The sequence below is a fragment of the Mastigoproctus giganteus genome, chromosome 2, assembly GCF_048544385.1.
Source record: "Mastigoproctus giganteus isolate SK-2022 chromosome 2, ASM4854438v1, whole genome shotgun sequence".
NCBI lineage: Eukaryota > Metazoa > Arthropoda > Arachnida > Uropygi > Thelyphonidae > Mastigoproctus > Mastigoproctus giganteus.
In genome coordinates this window covers 232,433,658-232,452,077 of record NC_143576.1, presented here as the reverse complement: position 1 = coordinate 232,452,077, position 18,420 = coordinate 232,433,658, and the positions used below count along the sequence as shown (strand labels likewise).

The 18,420-nt window shown below is 38.6% G+C and overlaps 1 protein-coding gene across 1 annotated transcript in view; it reads left to right on the top strand.

Annotated features, from left to right (window-relative positions):
- Positions 1 to 10,240: 10,240 nt before the first annotated feature.
- The window catches only part of wbl (endoplasmic reticulum protein 29-like protein wbl), a 99,946-nt gene continuing 91,766 nt past the window's right edge, over positions 10,241 to 18,420 (top strand). The window contains exon 1 of the mRNA XM_090369029.1: positions 10,241 to 10,448. Coding sequence (XP_090225155.1) covers positions 10,329 to 10,448 — 120 coding nt within the window. The 5' untranslated portion in view covers positions 10,241 to 10,328. The remainder of the gene's footprint in view (positions 10,449 to 18,420) is intronic.

Sequence of the window (18,420 nt, the reverse complement as noted above, 5' to 3'; positions counted from 1 at the left end):
CTGAATTCTGATGGGATCCTTCCACGAACCTAAGGGGGTAAGCATAAATTCAAATTAAGAAAGGACATGTAGAATAGATGTGCGGAAATTTGCCTTTAGCCAGCAGGTGGTTAATTGCTGGAACAAATTTCCATCTTTCGTTGTGGAAGTTGATAGGTTGAATAAATTTAAGGAGGAACTGGACAGGCATTTGGAGGGAATGGTGTGATTTTTTTTTTTTTTTTGGCTGATGCTGCATAAGCTCCTACACTTGCTTTCTTGCATCACATGCCATTACTACTACTACTACCACCCCCATTTCTTAATTTTCCACTACCCTGATTGTAGTACCACGCAGTAGGTATGTTAACTGGGATTATTGCTACCCATATGTATGCATTTGTCAATATTAAACTGCACATGCCAATTCTCATCCCATCTGCCTAATTTTTTTAGATCTTATTACATTAGCTTAATGATTACTGTCTTTAACTATCCTGCCAATCTTTGTAGTATCTACAAACTTAAACATTAAACTTGATATATACCTTCATCAGTATCATTAATAAATATAGAACACAACAATGGACCCATCACTGCACCCTGGGGGACTTCACTAGTAACGTTAGTCCATGAAGAGCAGTGTCCATTAATAACCACTTTTTCATCTGACACTCAATCACCTCTGTATCCAGAACAGTAACTTGCCCTTAATGCCATGCTGCTCCAATTTTTACAGCAGTCTTTTATGTGCAACAGTATCAAAAACTTTTTGGAGATCTAAATGTATGGTATCAAAATTATTTTTTGTAATACTGTAATTACTCATGGCATCTTTTGATTTCCCTTTGTGAATTGGGATACATTTGAACATCTCCAGAACATAGGAACCTCCTCTGAATCCAAAGATGATCTCATAATTACGGCTGTGGGTTTACTTACCTCTTTTACTGCTACCCTTAATATAATGGTTGGTTTTGGTTTGGTATTTGGATTTTAGGAGCATTAGCAACTAAGGCCATATTGCTCCGGGATATGCGGTGGTCATTCCCTGACCTTTCCGCATCCTCCGTATTTTGTAGTGACAGGCTCGAACCCCGGTCTAATCAAGAAGCATTTGCTACACACTGCTGCTCCTTCCCACCTGGCTACGGAGGTGCCCTAATATAATGGACTGATACCATTGACACCAAGCACCTTTATGTTTAGCTTCAACAATTTCTTTTCCACTTTCCTCTCAGTTATCACAAAATCATTTAGGCCCCTGTTAGAGTTTTATAAAATTCTCATCCCATCTCCTAAACAATTCTTCATGTTTGAATATAGATGCAACATACCTATTCAGTTTGTCAGCAACCTGAGCAGGATCATTAACAGTTAAACTATTGAGATCAAGTGGACCAATGGGACATCACTGAACTCAGGCGCTTGGATTTACTTTCATGTGTTTCTTTCAAGCAAACAACATGAAGTAGAGGAACTGAGGAGAATAGCAGCAAAACTGCCTGTAAACTTTATTTTGAGGCAACGATAAATGTATGTCATTCATTAGTATTGCATTCAGTACTAATGAATACCATTCATATTGCATTATCCTCACCCATCTTTAGAGAAGCACCATTTTCCATAAAATATTTTAAAAACACTTAATTTCAACTTCAAGTAATGCCTTCTATTAGAACTAGAACCAAGAAGCACTGCATGCTGTAGTTAAGTTTAAATCATGAACTACCGTATTTCCCCATATATAAGACGCACCTTTTTTTTGAAAAATTTGGGGTATAAAAACTGGGTTCGTCTTATACAGTGGTTGTAGATTTTTTTTAACTTGCATTTCCTGCTCTTTCGCACTTTTTACCGGTATATTAGGTTACGTTTTGCCACGTTCTGCCCAGAAAAGATTTTCTACAGTGCTGAATTCAAGTTAAAAGTGATCCAGTTTGCAAAAGTGAATGGAAATCGTGCTGCTGAACGTAAGTTTGGTCGTCCTCCAACTGAGAAAACAATCCGAGACTGGATACTTGAAGAACAAAATCTACTGAAAACGCCACGGCAGAAGAAGGCTATTAGAGGCAAGTCAGCAAAATGGCCTGATTTAGAGAGGGAATTGAAGATATGGATTGAGGAGCAAAGGGAAATTAGAATTCCTGTGTCCACAGAGATGGTTCAGCATGAGGCAAGAAGAATTGCTGATGAAAAAGAAGTTACTGATTTCAAAGGAGGACACAATTGGTGCTTCAGGTTCATGAAACGGGATGGACTAAGCATGCGTACACGGACCAGATTTGCCCAAAAGATGCCTGAAAACTATGAGCAGAAGGTCCTTGAATTTCATCGTTTTGTCATTCAATGTCGGAAGACACATCAGTTTGAGTTGGGACAGATTGCAAATATGGACAAAGTCTCCCTTTAATTTTATGTCCCAAGTAACAGAACTGTTGTTAAGAAGGGGATGAAAACTGTAACTGTGAAGACAAGTGGACATGAAAAGAGCCATTATACAGTTGCTCTAGCTTGTTGTGCCGACGGAACCAAGCTGCCTCCTATGCTGATTTTCAAACGCAAAACAATGCCAAAAGAAGACATTCCTCGAGGAGTGATTGTCCACGTTCATGACAAGGGTTGGATGGATCAGGATGGGATGAAGAGCTGTTTTGAGAAAGTTTGGAGCAGGAGACCAGGTGGGCTCTTACGCAAACCTGCCCTATTGTTGCTTGATCAGTTCAGGGTACACATAACAAAAAATACAAAGAAGATTGCTGTCATACCTTGACATCCGAGCTCCAACCACTTGATGTCAGCATTAACAAACCCTTCAAAGCTGACATGAGAGACGAATGGAACCAATGGATGAAGTCTTCTGGGAACAATTTGACACCAGCAATAAGATTGAAGAAACCAACTATAGGAGAAGTTTGTACTTGGGTGAAAAGATCCTGGGACAATATCAAGATTGAGATCGTTGTCAAGTCATTTAAGAAGTGTGGCATTTCAAATCTCATAGATGGAACTGAGAACGAGGCAATATATGAAGAGAGTGATTCGTCATCAGACACAGATCAGGACAAGCTAATGGATGGGAGTTTTGACAGTGATCAATTGTATGAATTTTATGATGAATAAAACTTGAGTTCAATAACTTTATGTAATTCATTTTTTTTTTTTTTTTTTTTTTTTTTTCAAATTTCAGGCCCCAAAATTAAGGTGCGTCTTATACATGGGGAAATACGGATAAGTCCCTGAATTCTTCTTACCTACATACCTACTTACATATTGCATTATAATTTTCTGATTGGTAAGTCTAAGGTAAGGTTGGTAGTTTAAGGGCACAAAATGTGATATAGTTGTACACGTTGGCACTAATGATATCAAGAGGAGGAGACCGGCAGAATTGCTTAACAAGTACAGGTCACTGTTGAAAAAAACTGTGAAATAGGGTTGAATTTGAAAGTGTCTGCAATTCTGCCCAGACACGATAGGAGGGAGTATATAATGAGAGCCTTGTCGATCAATTCGGCCCTGGAAAGATTGTGCAAGGCTCAAGGGGTAGAATTTTTTTCAGCCTGGACTGTACTTGTTAAAAGGAGAGACTGCTTCTACAGGGATGGGATACACTTAAATAGAAAGGGTGCAAGAATATTTGCTGATGCTATCGAGGCAGTGTTAGGTTGGTCGGAAAACTGCTAGCTTGGGGGGAGACAAAGACCAATAGATTAACAGTAGCCACTGGCCGAGGTGAAAGAGATTCTTGCACTGCTTCTATTGGAATGAGCAGAAGCCTGAAAAACAAGATGCAGAATATTTCAGAGACTTCTGGGAGTCATTGCGGTACAAGTGAAAACATGGGTTGTGTTAGGGTAGCTAAGAATAGAAATAGGTGCATGTATACTTGCGTGTACACCTATGCTAGGAGTTTAGTAAATGAATTTGAGGTATTGCTCAAAACATCAAAGGCAGATATTGTTGGGATATAAGAGACGTGGTGTCACACAGATATAAGGGATGCAGAACTGCAATTTGGGGAGTACAACGTCTACAGAAAGGATAGACTGGATAGGAAGGGAGGAGGGGTTATGCTATTAGTTAAGATATACATAAAATCCCAGGAAATGAAGCCAGTGCACATCGCTGGACAGTGCAGTGACGAGTCAGTTTGGTGTGACATAAGCATTGGGAGATCAAAATTGAGAGTAGGAGTGTGCTATAGGCCTAATGACTCTGATGAGTACAACAAGGAACTGTACAGGGAAATAGAGTGTGCCAGTAAATCAGAGAGTCTTATAATGGGGGATTTTAATTTCCCAGATATTGACTGGAATTTGGGGACTGGTCACTTACATACTAGCAAGGCTTTTGTGGATTTATTGGATGATTGTTTTCTACATCAGCATGTTCAGGAGGCAACTAGAGGGAGGAACACTCTTGATTTGATTATCAGCAGTGATTCTTCATGTATTAAGAATATGCAGATAAATGAACCACTAGGTGGCAGTGATCACAGTGTGCTGAAGTGGGATTTAATCAAAGAGGTAACTACCATTAGGGGTAAAGGGAAGGGTTATTGCTTTCGTAAAGGCGACTACGATGGACTGAGACAGTATTTAAATTCTACACAGTGGAACCAACTGATGATGTTACCAACAGCAAATGCAAAATGGGAAGCATTCAAAGAACTTATCTTGGAAACTACTAGGCTTTACATACCAACTAAGAAACATTGTTCAAGGTTTAGGCCTAAATGGATGTCAGATGAACTGATGTGGCATATGGCAGAGAAGAAACATGCATGGGATACATACAAATTAACACATGACACAGAAGCCTATGATAGATACAAGTTGATCTGTAACCAAGTTACAAAGGAGGTAAGGCAGGCGAAGGCAGATCACGAGAAATCTTTGGCAAGGGGTGCAAAGAAAAACAGCAAAGAGTCCTATACTTATGTAAACTCTAGAAGAAGGGGGATGAATCTGATTGGTCCACTTGATATCGATGGGTCAACTGTTGATGATCCTGCTCAGGTAGCTAACAAACTAAATGAATATTTTGCATCAACATTCACACGAGGAGTTATTTAGCGAGGGGAAAGCCAGAGGTGTATTCAACTCTAGCAGTAAGCTAGAGAATCTTGTAATAACTGAGAGTAAATTGGAGAAGAAATTGTTGAAGATAAACACAAGAAAGGCACCCGGGGTGGATGGGATCTATACAGTTATATTAAAGAGGCAGCAGAGGAAGTAAGCAACCCCTTAGCCATAATTATGAGAGCTTCCTTGGACTCAGGGGAGGTACCCACAGACTGGAGATGTGCAAATGTGACCCCAATTCACAAAAGAGGATCAAAGGCTGACACAAGTAATTATAGACCTGTGAGTTTAACTTCTGTTCCAGGAAAATTAATGGAGGCACTAGTTAAAGATGCACTGTAGGATCATTTAGACAAGACTTCAGTTATAGCTCGGACACAGCATGGTTTTGTTAAGGGGAATTCTTGCCTGACCAATTTGATTGGATTCTATGATGCGTCACAAAAGAACTGGATGCAGGGAATAACTTTGATATTATATATTTGGATCTTAGAAAGGCTTTTGATACTGTTGCACATGGAAGACTGCTGCACAAATTGGAGCAGTGTGGCATTGGGGCAAATTGCTGCTATGGATAAGGGGTTGGTTGAGTGGCAGAAGACAGAGAGTGGTAATCAATGGACACTGCTCAACGTGGACTAATGTTATTAGTGGAGTTTCTCAGGGTTCAGTGTTGGGTCCGTTGTTGTTTTCGGTGTTTATGAATGATATTGATGATGGTATATCAAGTTTAATGTCCAAGTTTGCAGATGATACAAAGGTTGGCAGGGTTGTTAAGGACACTACTGACGCTATGCTGCTGCTGCAACAGGATCTGGAAAGGTTGAGCAGATGGGCTGTGAGGTGGCAAATGAAGTTTAACATTGACAAATGTAAAGTACTACGTATGGGAAACAGTAACCAGAGAGCAACGTATAAACTCTGTGGTACTACACTGACAGTGGTGGAGAATGAAAAGGACCTGGGGGTTATTGTGCAGGCAGATATGAAGTTCTTTGAGCAGTGCAGACGAGCTGCAAGAGTAGCTCATGGTGTCTTGTCAATGATATACAGGAAGTTTTCTAGCAGGGATAAGGAGGTGATTATTTCCTTGTACAAGGCAATGGTTATGCCATATCTTGAGTACTGTATACAGGTCTGGAGGCCTCATTTCAAGAAGGATGTAGAGCTGCTGGAACGGGTACAGAGAAGAGAAACAAGATTAGTGAATGGAACAAAGGGTTGCTCTTACGAAGAAAGGCTTAAATTTGGCAAATTACAGAATCTGGAGACTAGGCACCGGCGAGGTGATCTGATAGAGGTGTATAAGGCTTTGAATGGTTTGAGCATGCTGAATGCCAATGGGATTCTTCATCTTGCTCAGAATAATCACCTCAGAGGGCATAAATTCAAATTGAGGAAGGACGGATGTCGGATAGATGTTCGGAAATTTGCCTTTGGCCAGCGGGTGGTTGGTTGTTGGAACCGACTTCCATCACTTGTTGTTGAAGTTGATAGCGTAAACAAATTTAAGGCTCAACTGGACAGGTATTTCGAACGAACGGAGGGGTGAAATGGGATTGGTGTGTTTTTTTTTTTTTTTTTTTTTGACTGATGCTGAATAAGCTTGCTTTCTTGCATCATATGCCTCTACTAATGCTAATCACTACTGATAATCAGATCAAGAGTATTACTCCCTCTAGTTGCCTCCCGAGCATGCTAATGTAGAAAACAATCATCCAATAAATCCACAAATGCCTTGCTAGTGTGTTAGTGAGCAATCTACAGGTCCAGTCAATATCTGGAAAGTTATAATCCTCCATTATAAGACATTCTGTTTTACTGGCCCCCTCTATTTCCATGGCGACTCGGTAGCCAGGTAGGAAGGAACAGCAATGCATAGCATACGCTTCTTGATTAGACCGGGATTCGAGCCCGTCACCACCAAATACGGAGGATGCGGAAAGGTCAGGGAATGACCACCGCATATCTTGGAGCAATATGGCGTTAGTTGCTAATGCTCCTAAAAACCAAATTACACACACACACACACCCTCTATTTCCCTGTCCAGTTTCTTATTATACTCATCAGAGTCATTAGGCCTAAAACACACTCCTACTCTCAATTTTGATCTCTCAATGCTTATGTCACACCAAACTGACTCGACACTGCACTGTCCAGCGATGGCGACTTGCTTCACTTCCTTAGAATTTATGTGTTTCTTAACTAATAGCATAACCCTTCCTCCCCTGTCTATCCTTCCTGAACACATTGTACTTCTTAAGTTCCAGTTCTTTATTCCTTATATCTGTGTGACACCACGTCTCTTATATCCTAAAGTGTGGAAGAAAGAATGAACCTTAGCGAACAAGGTTCAGTTTTGCTGATGAAAGCATACTGCTTTCCACTTTTAAATTTGAGAAAATTTGCTCTGCACAAACAGCTTCAACTTCTCAATTCCTGAAATGCTGATCTTAAGAAAAAATCACTATTGAGGCAAAGATAACAGTGATTTCACTCGTTCTAAAACTCAGACCTGTCTTATGTGTTCTCCTGGTGTCTTGTCAATGATTTCAGATATTTTTCTAGCACGGATAAGAATGTGATTATCTTCTTGTATAAGGCAGTAGTTAGGTCATATCTTGAGTACTGCATACAGGTTTGTAATTTTTTTTAGGCCACTGAATAATTAAATTCATCTGCCGTGCTGTGTCTTATGTCTGTTATTTGCTTTTCTTCCATGGTCGATTTGTTTCTTTTTTGCTGGACGAAAAACTGCATACTCTTATGGTGGCCTTATTTTAGCAAGGATGTAGAGCTGCTGGAACGAGTACAGAGAAGGGCAACTAGATTGGTGAATGGAACAAAGGGTTGCTCTTACCAAGAAAGGCTTAAATTCTGCAAATTGCAGTGTCTGGAGACTAGGCACCTGCGTTGTGATCTGATGGAGATGTACAAGACTCTTGCTCTCTGCCTCTCTAAGTGCAACTCGGGAATTTGTTTTGGCTGGTGCAGCATAAGCCTCAGGCCTTCTTGCACTCTATGGTAATAATAATAAAAATAAAATAAAATAAAATAAAATGTTTGGAGTGAATGGATGGGTGAAATGGGAAGTTTTTTTTTTTTTTTGAACTAATCCTATATAAGCTTTCGTTCTTGCATCATATGCTTATACTAATGCTAACGGCACAAAAAGATTTCTTCAGCTGCTATATGTCACTTGGAAAACAGAGAATTTTACGGAAGATATTATAAGTCCTGGGAAATGATGGATTGAAACAATCTTATACATTAGCAAGAAAAAAAAAGAACACTGTCCACCTCATCTGTTCATTGCTTCTAAAAATAAACTTCCGTTGCCACTTCTCTGTCCATCTGAATATATATAGTAGAAAGTAGACTGTCGAAATAACCGCTCATTCCTTTCCGGGTCATTTAAAAGTGCCAGCTAACGGCACTTTTAAATTTGATGTTTTCATACAGCGCAGATGGCTTGCAGTGCCGAAAAAAAGAAAAAAAAAAGAAAAAGAAAACCACGTCACGTGATTATTGTATTTGTTTATGTTCGCCATTTTCAAAGTGAATTCTGTACTGATATCACGATTATACCGGTGTTTTCCATTTATTTTAAATTAAAAATCCCTCACTATGGCTCCTAATGTTAATAAACCTCATACAGAGAAGACAAGCAGAACAACATTAAAACCTTGTGACAAACTTGATATAATGAAAACTATTTCATTAGGGTCAACTGGAAAGTTAATCATATATCCATGTGTATTGTGTCTGCAAATTGCGTGTGTTCAACTCCATTATTTGGGTACCACTTGTCTCTGCGCAGTGGGCGTAGAACAGAATGAGTGTACGGTCGAGTTCAGTGAATAGGTGATTATCATGAAAGCGTTTTCTTTCTGATTGTTTTGTGTCGTCGAGGTGGGGGGTTCTTAGCCTAGGAAAGGTGTTTATCGCCCCCATCCCGCTGTTTTAAAATCGGAAAACGAGTTGCGGATTTAAAAACAGCGGCAATTGAGGAGAAAAACGTCCTAGGCATATCAACCTAGGAGGACAATGGCGGGGAAATCAGTGAGTGGACTGCCAGTCACTGCTTTTTTCCTGTCCATCTGTCGAAATATGGACTAGTACCCAAGATCTGGAGTTTTGCCATTCTCTTGTGGATTTCCCTGTTTTGCTGGACGAAAAACCCCAGTTTCTGGGGAGGGGAATCTTGCTGTCAGCGCCTGAGACCGACTAACTCAGCCACGGAGTTAAAAAAGCCATTAAAAGTTCCAACCGTTATCGACTGGAGCGAACCCTTCCACCCGGTGTGGGGAGGATGGTGATGATACCATTATGCTCCCGCAGAGACTAAACTTGATATTATAAAGAAAATAGAACGGGGCGTAAGTAGGAGTGTATTTATGTCAGAATATAAGATTGGATCGTCAACATATTTATGTTTTTTATGTGCAGCTAATAAAATTGCATTCGTAATCCCCCTATTTCTTATTTAGCCTCATTATTTCTGCATTAAATATATTAAACATAAAACTTTTTAGATAACGGAAAAATCAAAATAACGGTACCCTGAATCCCCGAAGGTGCCGTTATTCTGAAAGTCTACTGTGATCTTTTTAGATCATTTGGCAGTAATATTAATCACTCTGCCGACCTTCGTGTCGTGTGCAAACTTAGTGAAGATTGTGTGCAGATTATCGGGATCGAATGTACTGTATTATCGAATAAAAATAATAAAATACACTTGAGTACTTTAGCTGTGTGCATAATCTTGAAAAAAAAAAAAAACGTAATTTTTAAAAATTCAACCTGTACTGGGTACATACGTCGTCTCGATTTTTGAGGTTCATGCTATACAAGGTGGTTGAACAGAAATGGGAAAGTGGAGTGAGGGAAGGTTGTCACCTATTTGATTACTTCTAGCTATTTTTTTCCTTGATATGAAAAAAAAAAAACGTTCTTAAATCTCCTGGCTGCTTTGCATCATTTTTCTACTAATATTAATTAATCAATATTTTCACTGCATTTGTTTTCGTAAACGGATGAACGTTTTCCACGTGGCGTCACGGTGTTTCCCCACATTGCGATATCAACCAATAGGTTCATGCAACGACAACCTTCATCCTTGCGTAATAACCAATCTCCGTGCGGCAACATATTTGCCAACAAATTTTTTCACTTTCGTGTCGTGTTCGTTTTGTATAGCTTGTTATATCTAATTCTCATCTGAACTCTCGAAATATAGTTGCATCATCTATTACAGAAACATGTTTTTTCACAGTTGTACATTACGAATGTTTCTTTTATTTACTTCTTTACTGCTAAATACTGCCCTTGTTACAGCTCTGAAAGGAGGAGTTTCGTTGGACTCGTGGTCGTTTGATAAGGTTAGTATGAGCAATATTTTTCCTGTTTAGTAAGAAATTACAACGCGGTATTTTCACTTGAGGACTTTCTTGTTTGTATATTGACCAGCTTTTTATTTAGCTAATGCTATTTATCTACCGGTGAAGTCGAGAATGGTGAGATGTGAAATCTGAATAACCGCCAAAGCATGTAACGCCAATAGAATCAAAAGTTTTCTATTTCATTACAAAATGTGGATGCAGGTTTTTGTCATTTATTGGATGTAGATTTACGAAATCATTTTAGTGATTATTGTGATCACAATGTAAAAATACAAGATTTCAATATAAGAAGCAGGTATTAATAAAAATGGGCTTAAACAAAAAGTGTAGTGGTAATATTTGTATAATTGTAATACACGTTGGCTTTATTTAAATTGATATTTTGCCACACTTCTGATAGCAGAATCCTGTTAGATGATGAACATATGCACAAGTCTGTTTCTTGCATCCGCCCACTGGCTTTTCATTAAACTGAAAACTCTCCAAATTTGTATTGCGAGCTGGTATCGCAAAACAAAAATTTCATTTTTTTTTAAATTTCGACGATGTGCTAGGATTTCTGTTTTTAAAATACTGTTCATTTTTGAGCGTGCTGTGTGCACGCTCAAAAATGAACAGTATTTTAAAAACAGAAATCTTAGCACATCGTCGAAATTTAAAAAAAAATGAAAATTCCTGATCTCCTATTTCTACCAAGAAGCTATTCAGATTTATGCTTTGGTCAAACAATAGGGAATTAATCGTATCCACAACCATTCCTTTCAAGTACTCGATGTTTTTTTTTAATGTCATTCCAAGTCAGCTTAGTGCTGAAATCACTCCACTTAAAAACTATGAATCGTCAAAAGAGGATGTCCACAAATTTAAATACTGAATGCCACAGTAGTATACATACACTAATTCATTTTTAATGCATTGGTTCTAAACTGATCATCATTATTTCTTATGATTTCCTTAACTTTTAAAAGAAGAAATTCTTGAGTTTACCTAAAGTTCCTTTAGCGAAGCTTTTACAGATCTCAATATATTAGTAATTTTCATTAAAAATAAACTGAATGAGTGTTATCTGTAGTTTCAACTCTTTAATGTAATTGTTTTACTCATAAATAGAGAGCATGGAAAAGAGAAAAAAACTCATTAAAGAACATTTCAGTATTTTGTGACCAAAAACAGGATTTCAGAGCTGGGTATAATTGTAAATCTCTGTTAACTGCAAGAAATAATGACAACTATCTGGTCTTTCAGTGAAATAATAGTTTTTGATACTTCACATCAACAAATCTACCAAAATCGCAATCTCTGTGCGAACTGTGAATGCTGTGAAATAATTATAAATTTTCAAAATGATTTGACTCTAGGTTGATTGGTAGACCATCTAATGCATGTTGAACATAGTTGTTTAAAATGCTGGATTGATGTCCTATTCAAATCAAATCTTTACCTAATGAGTTTTGTAAATGGCTGAAAACATGGTTTGTACCTCTGCTTTCAATACTGTACCACCAAAATTTGTGTTGTTTTTTTTGTTTTTACAGTTGTCTCTTGTAAAAAGTGATACATCTACCCTTTAAATTACAATTGTGTAATATCATTATAATGAAATCACAAGTTGTCTCGGCTTTCTCATCTCAAACAGATTTCTTTCTATTAATCTATGTTCGATTACAAATTCCTTTTCAAAGTACTGAACTAAAACAGGAAATATTTTTATTGCTCCATGATTCGATCCATCCGTGCATACACTTACATATGAAATGTTTGAATCCTCTATTCTTTTTAACTTTGCTTTTAATGAGTTCATTGCCACTACATTCACCTTGAAGTGGCATACTATTATTTAATATACCACAAAAGACAGAACCTCCCATGTAATGTTAACAACATAATATTCTGGACTTGAACAATACTGTCTAAGAGGAGAAGAAAAGAATCAGATGTGAACTGATCTCCTTCTGGCAGACTGCCTGCGATGCCAACCCGCTGTGTAGAACCACCCATAATTACATGCCTACAGTACAGGAACACTCCAAACAGCTTAACAAATGGTTCATACCAAGTCTATTTTTGACTTTCTTCCTACTAACCGAACACAGAAGCCTGAACGACAAACTCCATGCTTTGGGGCTAGCACAAACCTCTGACTGCACCTGTGATATGTTGGAGACAGCACACCACATACTTTTGCCTATATAATCTACCAGGACCCGTGAACGCCTCTTCAAATTCTCACTGAGGCATATGCACAGAAACAGGCACCGTTACTCATACAAACAAGGGAAAACTTTGTAGCTTTGCTGAACGTGTTTTCAAGCAGCAATGATGCCTGATGGAATCCTAACCAGACATGACCCGCCTGTGGGCTCCACCTATATTTTAGTGAAACTACAAACAGAATGAACCCACAGATAATGACATCTGAACTCGGAAGACACTCCAGATCATGACTGCTGACCCCATGGTAGGTGGGATAAAATAAGCGACTCAGCCAAGCTGAGTGGGAATCAGGCCTTAGCCTAGTACGAAGACACTTGCTAACTCTTTGGCGGTTGGCGCCTCCGTAGCCAGGTGGGAAGGAGCAGCAGTGCGTAGCACATGCTTCTTGATTAGACCGGGGTTCGAGCCCGTCACCACCAAATACGGAGGATGCGGAAAGGCCAGGGAATGACCACCGCATATTCCTGGAGCAATATGGCCGTAGTTGCTAATGCTCCTAAAAACCAAATAACAAACATAACTCTTTGACGATCGGATTCAACCCCTACGGGGACCCATCATGAGGTGGACCTACTGATTTTTGGGGTGGAATCAACCCACTGTCCTTCTCATATTTTTTTTAGTCTGTCTTTCACTTCTCTCTTTTTGCTCCAGGGGATGCCTCTTTCATCCCCTCTCTGACTCGACTCTTTTCCCATCCATTCCAAACTTCTTTTAACACCACTCAGTGCCTACAGATACTCTCTGTGGATGCCAGAAACAGCCACTGATAGTAGAAACAGGTGTGCCTCCATGTGGCTTTGGATGGGAGTCAGGAGGTGCTTGACCAGGCATTGGGTGCCACCCTGGCTGCTAAACACCTGCTTGCATGCCTACAACAGAGCAACACTTCCAAACATTGCACTTCCACAAACCTACGCTACACAAGCGGCTGGCTTGGGTTCAGCCCAGTATAGAAGACTGGCATATGGGGGAACCCTGGAGACTTCCACATGAAAACTCAGACACATTTGATATTTGAGTGCCGATGCATTATTTACAATTGCTTCTATTTTAGTTCTAGGAGAAGAAATCTTTGATGCTACTTATGAATCATTTAACAAGCAATGATATAAATTAATTGAACAATCACAAGATTTGTAGCTTTGGTTGTAAATTGCCATATGAAAGGCCAACATTGCTTGTGCAGTTAATATTTTCTACTCTGCTTCCATTTTTTGAGGAACAAAAAATGTGTTAGTTTGTCCTGAACTGCTGGCTACTTGTATGCAGATCTTGTGCTTCAAATACAACAGATGCTGATCTAAATCAGCCTTACCTTTGTTGGGTGTATTGCAAGAATTGCCGGGCATGTTTCACACGTTTCATTTGTCTGATTTGCATAGTTTAAATATAGTGTTTTTTTTTGTTTTTTTTCCCCTCTAATTCATTGTTGAACTTGCATTTAGGTAATTCTTATGTTACAAAACAAAACAAAATATAAACTATTACCTCAAACAAATTTTAATGGCAACACAAAAATATTTCAAACATTAAAAAAAAACACAAAATGTGTAACCTTGATAAACCATTGTATAATTGGGAATACTACTTGCTCTTCTTTGTTTGTCATCAATTTTCAAATTTTTACCAAAAGCAGATTCTGCAACAAATACAAACATTCATGTGTAATCATCTGGCTTGAAATGAATATAATTGACATTTAATCTGTTCGGAGAATGTGAAATTTTTAAATCTAACAAAGAGTACTTTTAGTATTAAAATTAAAAAAAGTAAGTGTATACTATTTTTAAAGACAAAAAAGAGTACTCATACTCTGTGTTGAGCAGGGGTGGGCAACTTTTTTCGTCAGCGGGCCGAATGAAATTTTCCCATCATGATGCGGGCCGGAATAGATTGAACGATTTAATAAAAAAAATCAGAACCTAAAAAATGTTATATTACTTGAATTACCAAATTATTAATGTATTTTTAAAAAAAATATCTGAATGTCCAATTATCATTGAAAATGCGGCATTCGGCATCAATTTTTCTTTTTTTTTTTAATTGGCTCATTTTATGGGCTATAAATTATATTAAATTAAAAATTGTAATAATTAGAAAAGGCATAAAACATAAAATATCTCGCACCAATATTATTTTTTTCAATAAGAAGTCAAACCCAAAGGAACTTCGTTCGATCGATGCTACAATAATAATTAGGAAATAACTCTTTGACGCTGCGTAGAATCACTTGGTTACTGTTGTACTGGCCGCGATTCCCGATTGAACCGAATTAAGCCGAACGTTTACGGCGAGTGTAGTCAGGTATGGATTTTCTATATTTATGCATTTACCGAGGGGGGCGGATTCAACATCGTCGCGGGCCGGCTGTTGCCCACCCCTGGTGTTGAGTATGGTTGGTAACCTAATTGGATGTGATATTCTGTTTTCAAGTATTTCCTATGTACTGTTTGTACATAGGAAATACTTGAAATGCATTGCAGCTTTTAGGGTGTTTTACAGTTTAAGATCTGAAGTTAAGATTATGGCATCTTTAGGTACTTTATTCAGTTTTCCATTTCTCACCAAAATGTAAAATGAATTACATGTTTATCCAAATTATTCACTTAGTTTTTGAACAATTCTAAGTTTTTTTGATTTTGATCATATGCCAGTACATATACTAATTATTATTAGTATAAGTACTGGCATATGATGCATGAAAGCAAGTTTATAAAAAAGTCTTCCCTCATCATCCCTTCCAGCCTGTTACTGTCCATCCCTTCCAATAATTTGTCTAGTACTTCCTTGAATTTCTTCAAGCTATCCACTTCCACAACAACAGATGTAAGTTTGTTCCAACAATCAACCACCTGCTGACTGAAGGCAAACCTGTTGTGTGTAGTTGGAGCAAGAGAATGTCATCAGCATTCAGCTTGCTCAATCAACTCAAAACCTTATACATCTCATCAGATCACCTCGCAGGTGCCTAGTCTCCAGATACTGCAGTTTTGCAGAACTGCAGCCTTTCTTAAACCACACTTTTGTTTCCTTGACCAATCTCATTGCCCTTCTCTGTACTCATTCCAGTAGATCTACGTCGTTCCTAAAATGAGGCTTGTGTGCAGGTACTCAAGTTGCAATTTCACTGATACGATCTGAGCTGAAGTTCAGATCATGTCAGTGAAATTATTCTTGTAGAGATGAAAGCCTTTATTCCACATAAAGGACGAGATGTTAAAATCTCGTCCTTTATCAGCATTCAGCTTACCTTGGTTTCGATCTACCTTGGCTTTCCGGTAAATGTTTAAGGCTGTTCAAGAGAAGAATGTTGCATGTCATAATTGGATAGTTTTCAAATCTCCAGGTTCATTTCTTGCCTACATCAAATCTTGCAACGATTGTAAAGCATTTCAAAGCAATCAGTCCAAACTAGATTTTGAACAGACTAAGAGTAGAAAACTTGCTTCTTGACCAAATGGTAGTCAAGGATTCTAGTCTCGTGCCAAAGCTGTTGGCTACAACTTTTTCCCGTGTATGTTCCCAACTATTGCCACTTCAGCTAATGATAAAGCTGACCTGCTAGCATCCTACTTTTCTTCCAACTTGTATTGATATCCTTGGTAAACCACTTCCCACTATTCCCAGTACACTCCATTCAGTGCCTCTTTTGATCTTCGATCAAAAGGATATCAGAAGGATTTTGATCAAAATCTGGAGCTTTCTTGATCCTAAGAAAGCTCCAGATCCTGATAATATTTTACAGTTGTTCTCACAACCCGTGCTCCTAAGCATACTACTGTTCTGTGTCATCTTTTTTCACTTTTTTATTCCAAAGGTGGTTTTCTCATATTGAGCCAGTTCCTAAAAGTGTGACAAATCCTTCCCACCCAATTATCGACAAATTGCACTTGTATTCTTTCTAAAGTAGTGGAAATCTCAATGAAGCAATATGGATTCCTTCAGTGTTGCTCAATGGAGTGACAGTGAAGGAATCCATATTGCTGATCATTGATCAGATGGAAGGTTTCTAGATAGTTTGTTTGGCAGTTAATTGAGATCTCCATTGTTTTAAAAAATGTTTGGTGAAATTCAAGCAGTTGCCCTTGACATTCAAAGGCCTTTGATCATGTTTGGCATAAAGGTCTAAATAAGTTTCCATCTTATGGTTTGCAACTGTTTTTTTTGTAATTGGGTATCCAGTTTTTTCTCTGACTGCTTGCTGTGGGTGATAGTAGATGGCTGACTTTAAATTCTCCACTAATGCTGGTGTTCCCCAAGGTTCGATTCTTTCTCACACTATTTTCCTCTTGTATATTAATGACCTTCTTCCGTTGACTGGAAATCCTATCCATAGTTTTGCTGGTGATAGCATATTGCATTCCATCTTCCAGTTAGAGAAACCTTGCCCTGCACAAACAGCTTCAACTTCTCAATTATCCACTACCAAATCTTTAAATGCTGATCTCTGGGTAATTTTACAGTGGGGCAAAGATAACTTAACTGATTTCAGTCCTTCTAAAACTCAGTCCTATCTTATATGTCTCGCAAAAAGGAGGGGCCGCCGTAGCCTAGTGGTCAGGCGTGCTGGTGCATAAGTACACTTGCCTTGAGTGACCGGGGTTCAAGCCGTTGACTACTGAATATGGTGCTGTTTCTTGTATTCTGTCTATCTTGTGAACTCCTCTGACCGTTTGGTCATCCCGGAGTATAAACAGAAAATTTATTTATTTTATTTTATTATTTTGCTCCTAGGCTTATCTTCTATGACACTTTGATTTCTAAGCAAGATCATATATCTTTATTGGAGATTACTCTAATTTCTCTTGGCATAAGCTCATTACAAATATTGTTTCCAGTGCATAAAAAAAACGGTGTTCTCTTGTGCTCTCGGCATTACATTTCTTCCAAACAGTTGTTCGCTCTATGAAATCTCAATTCTGCCCTACCATGGAATATTTTTCCCGCATCTGGGGCAGTGTCCCCAAAACTCTCTCAGGCTTCCAGATTCCATCCTGAAGAAGATAATTAGGTTAATTAATGACTCATCTGCAATAGTCTCTTCACTCTGTATCATAGATGTTCTGTTTCTGCTGCATGCCTTTTCTATAGATACTTCTATGGGCACTATTCTTCTGAATTAGCTGCTATAATTCGCACTCTTTCTTCTAAAGCAGTCCAAACAAGTGCTGCAACCAATCAACATCCTTTTACTGTCCAACTTTTCTTCTTCCTCATTTATTCATTCAATTTCCGTATTCTGGAACAGCCTTCCTTTATACCTATTTCCTGAAAATTTCCATCTACAGAAGTTCAAGTGAAATATCAACAAATGTCTTCTTTTGAGGTGTTTATTTAAAGAAATAAATAAATACAAATCTCAGCAAAACAAAGAATTCCATCAGCATTCAGCTCTCTCAATCCATTCGAAGCCTTAAACTCCTCAATCTGACACCTCTCAGGTGCCTGATCTCCAGGCTCAATTTGCAGAACTGAAGCCTATCATGGTGAGAGCACCCCTTTTATTCTCCTCGCCAGTCTTGTTGCCCTTCTCTGTACCTGTTCCAGCAGCTCTGCGCCTTTTCAAAAATGAGTCTTCCAAACCTGTATGCAGTACTCAAGATGTGGCCTGGCCATTGTCTTATATAAGGCACCTCCATAGCCAGGTGGAAAGGAGCAGCAGTGCGTAGCACACGCTTCTTGATTAGACCAGGGTTCGAGCCCGTCACCACCAAATACGGAGGATGCAGAAAGG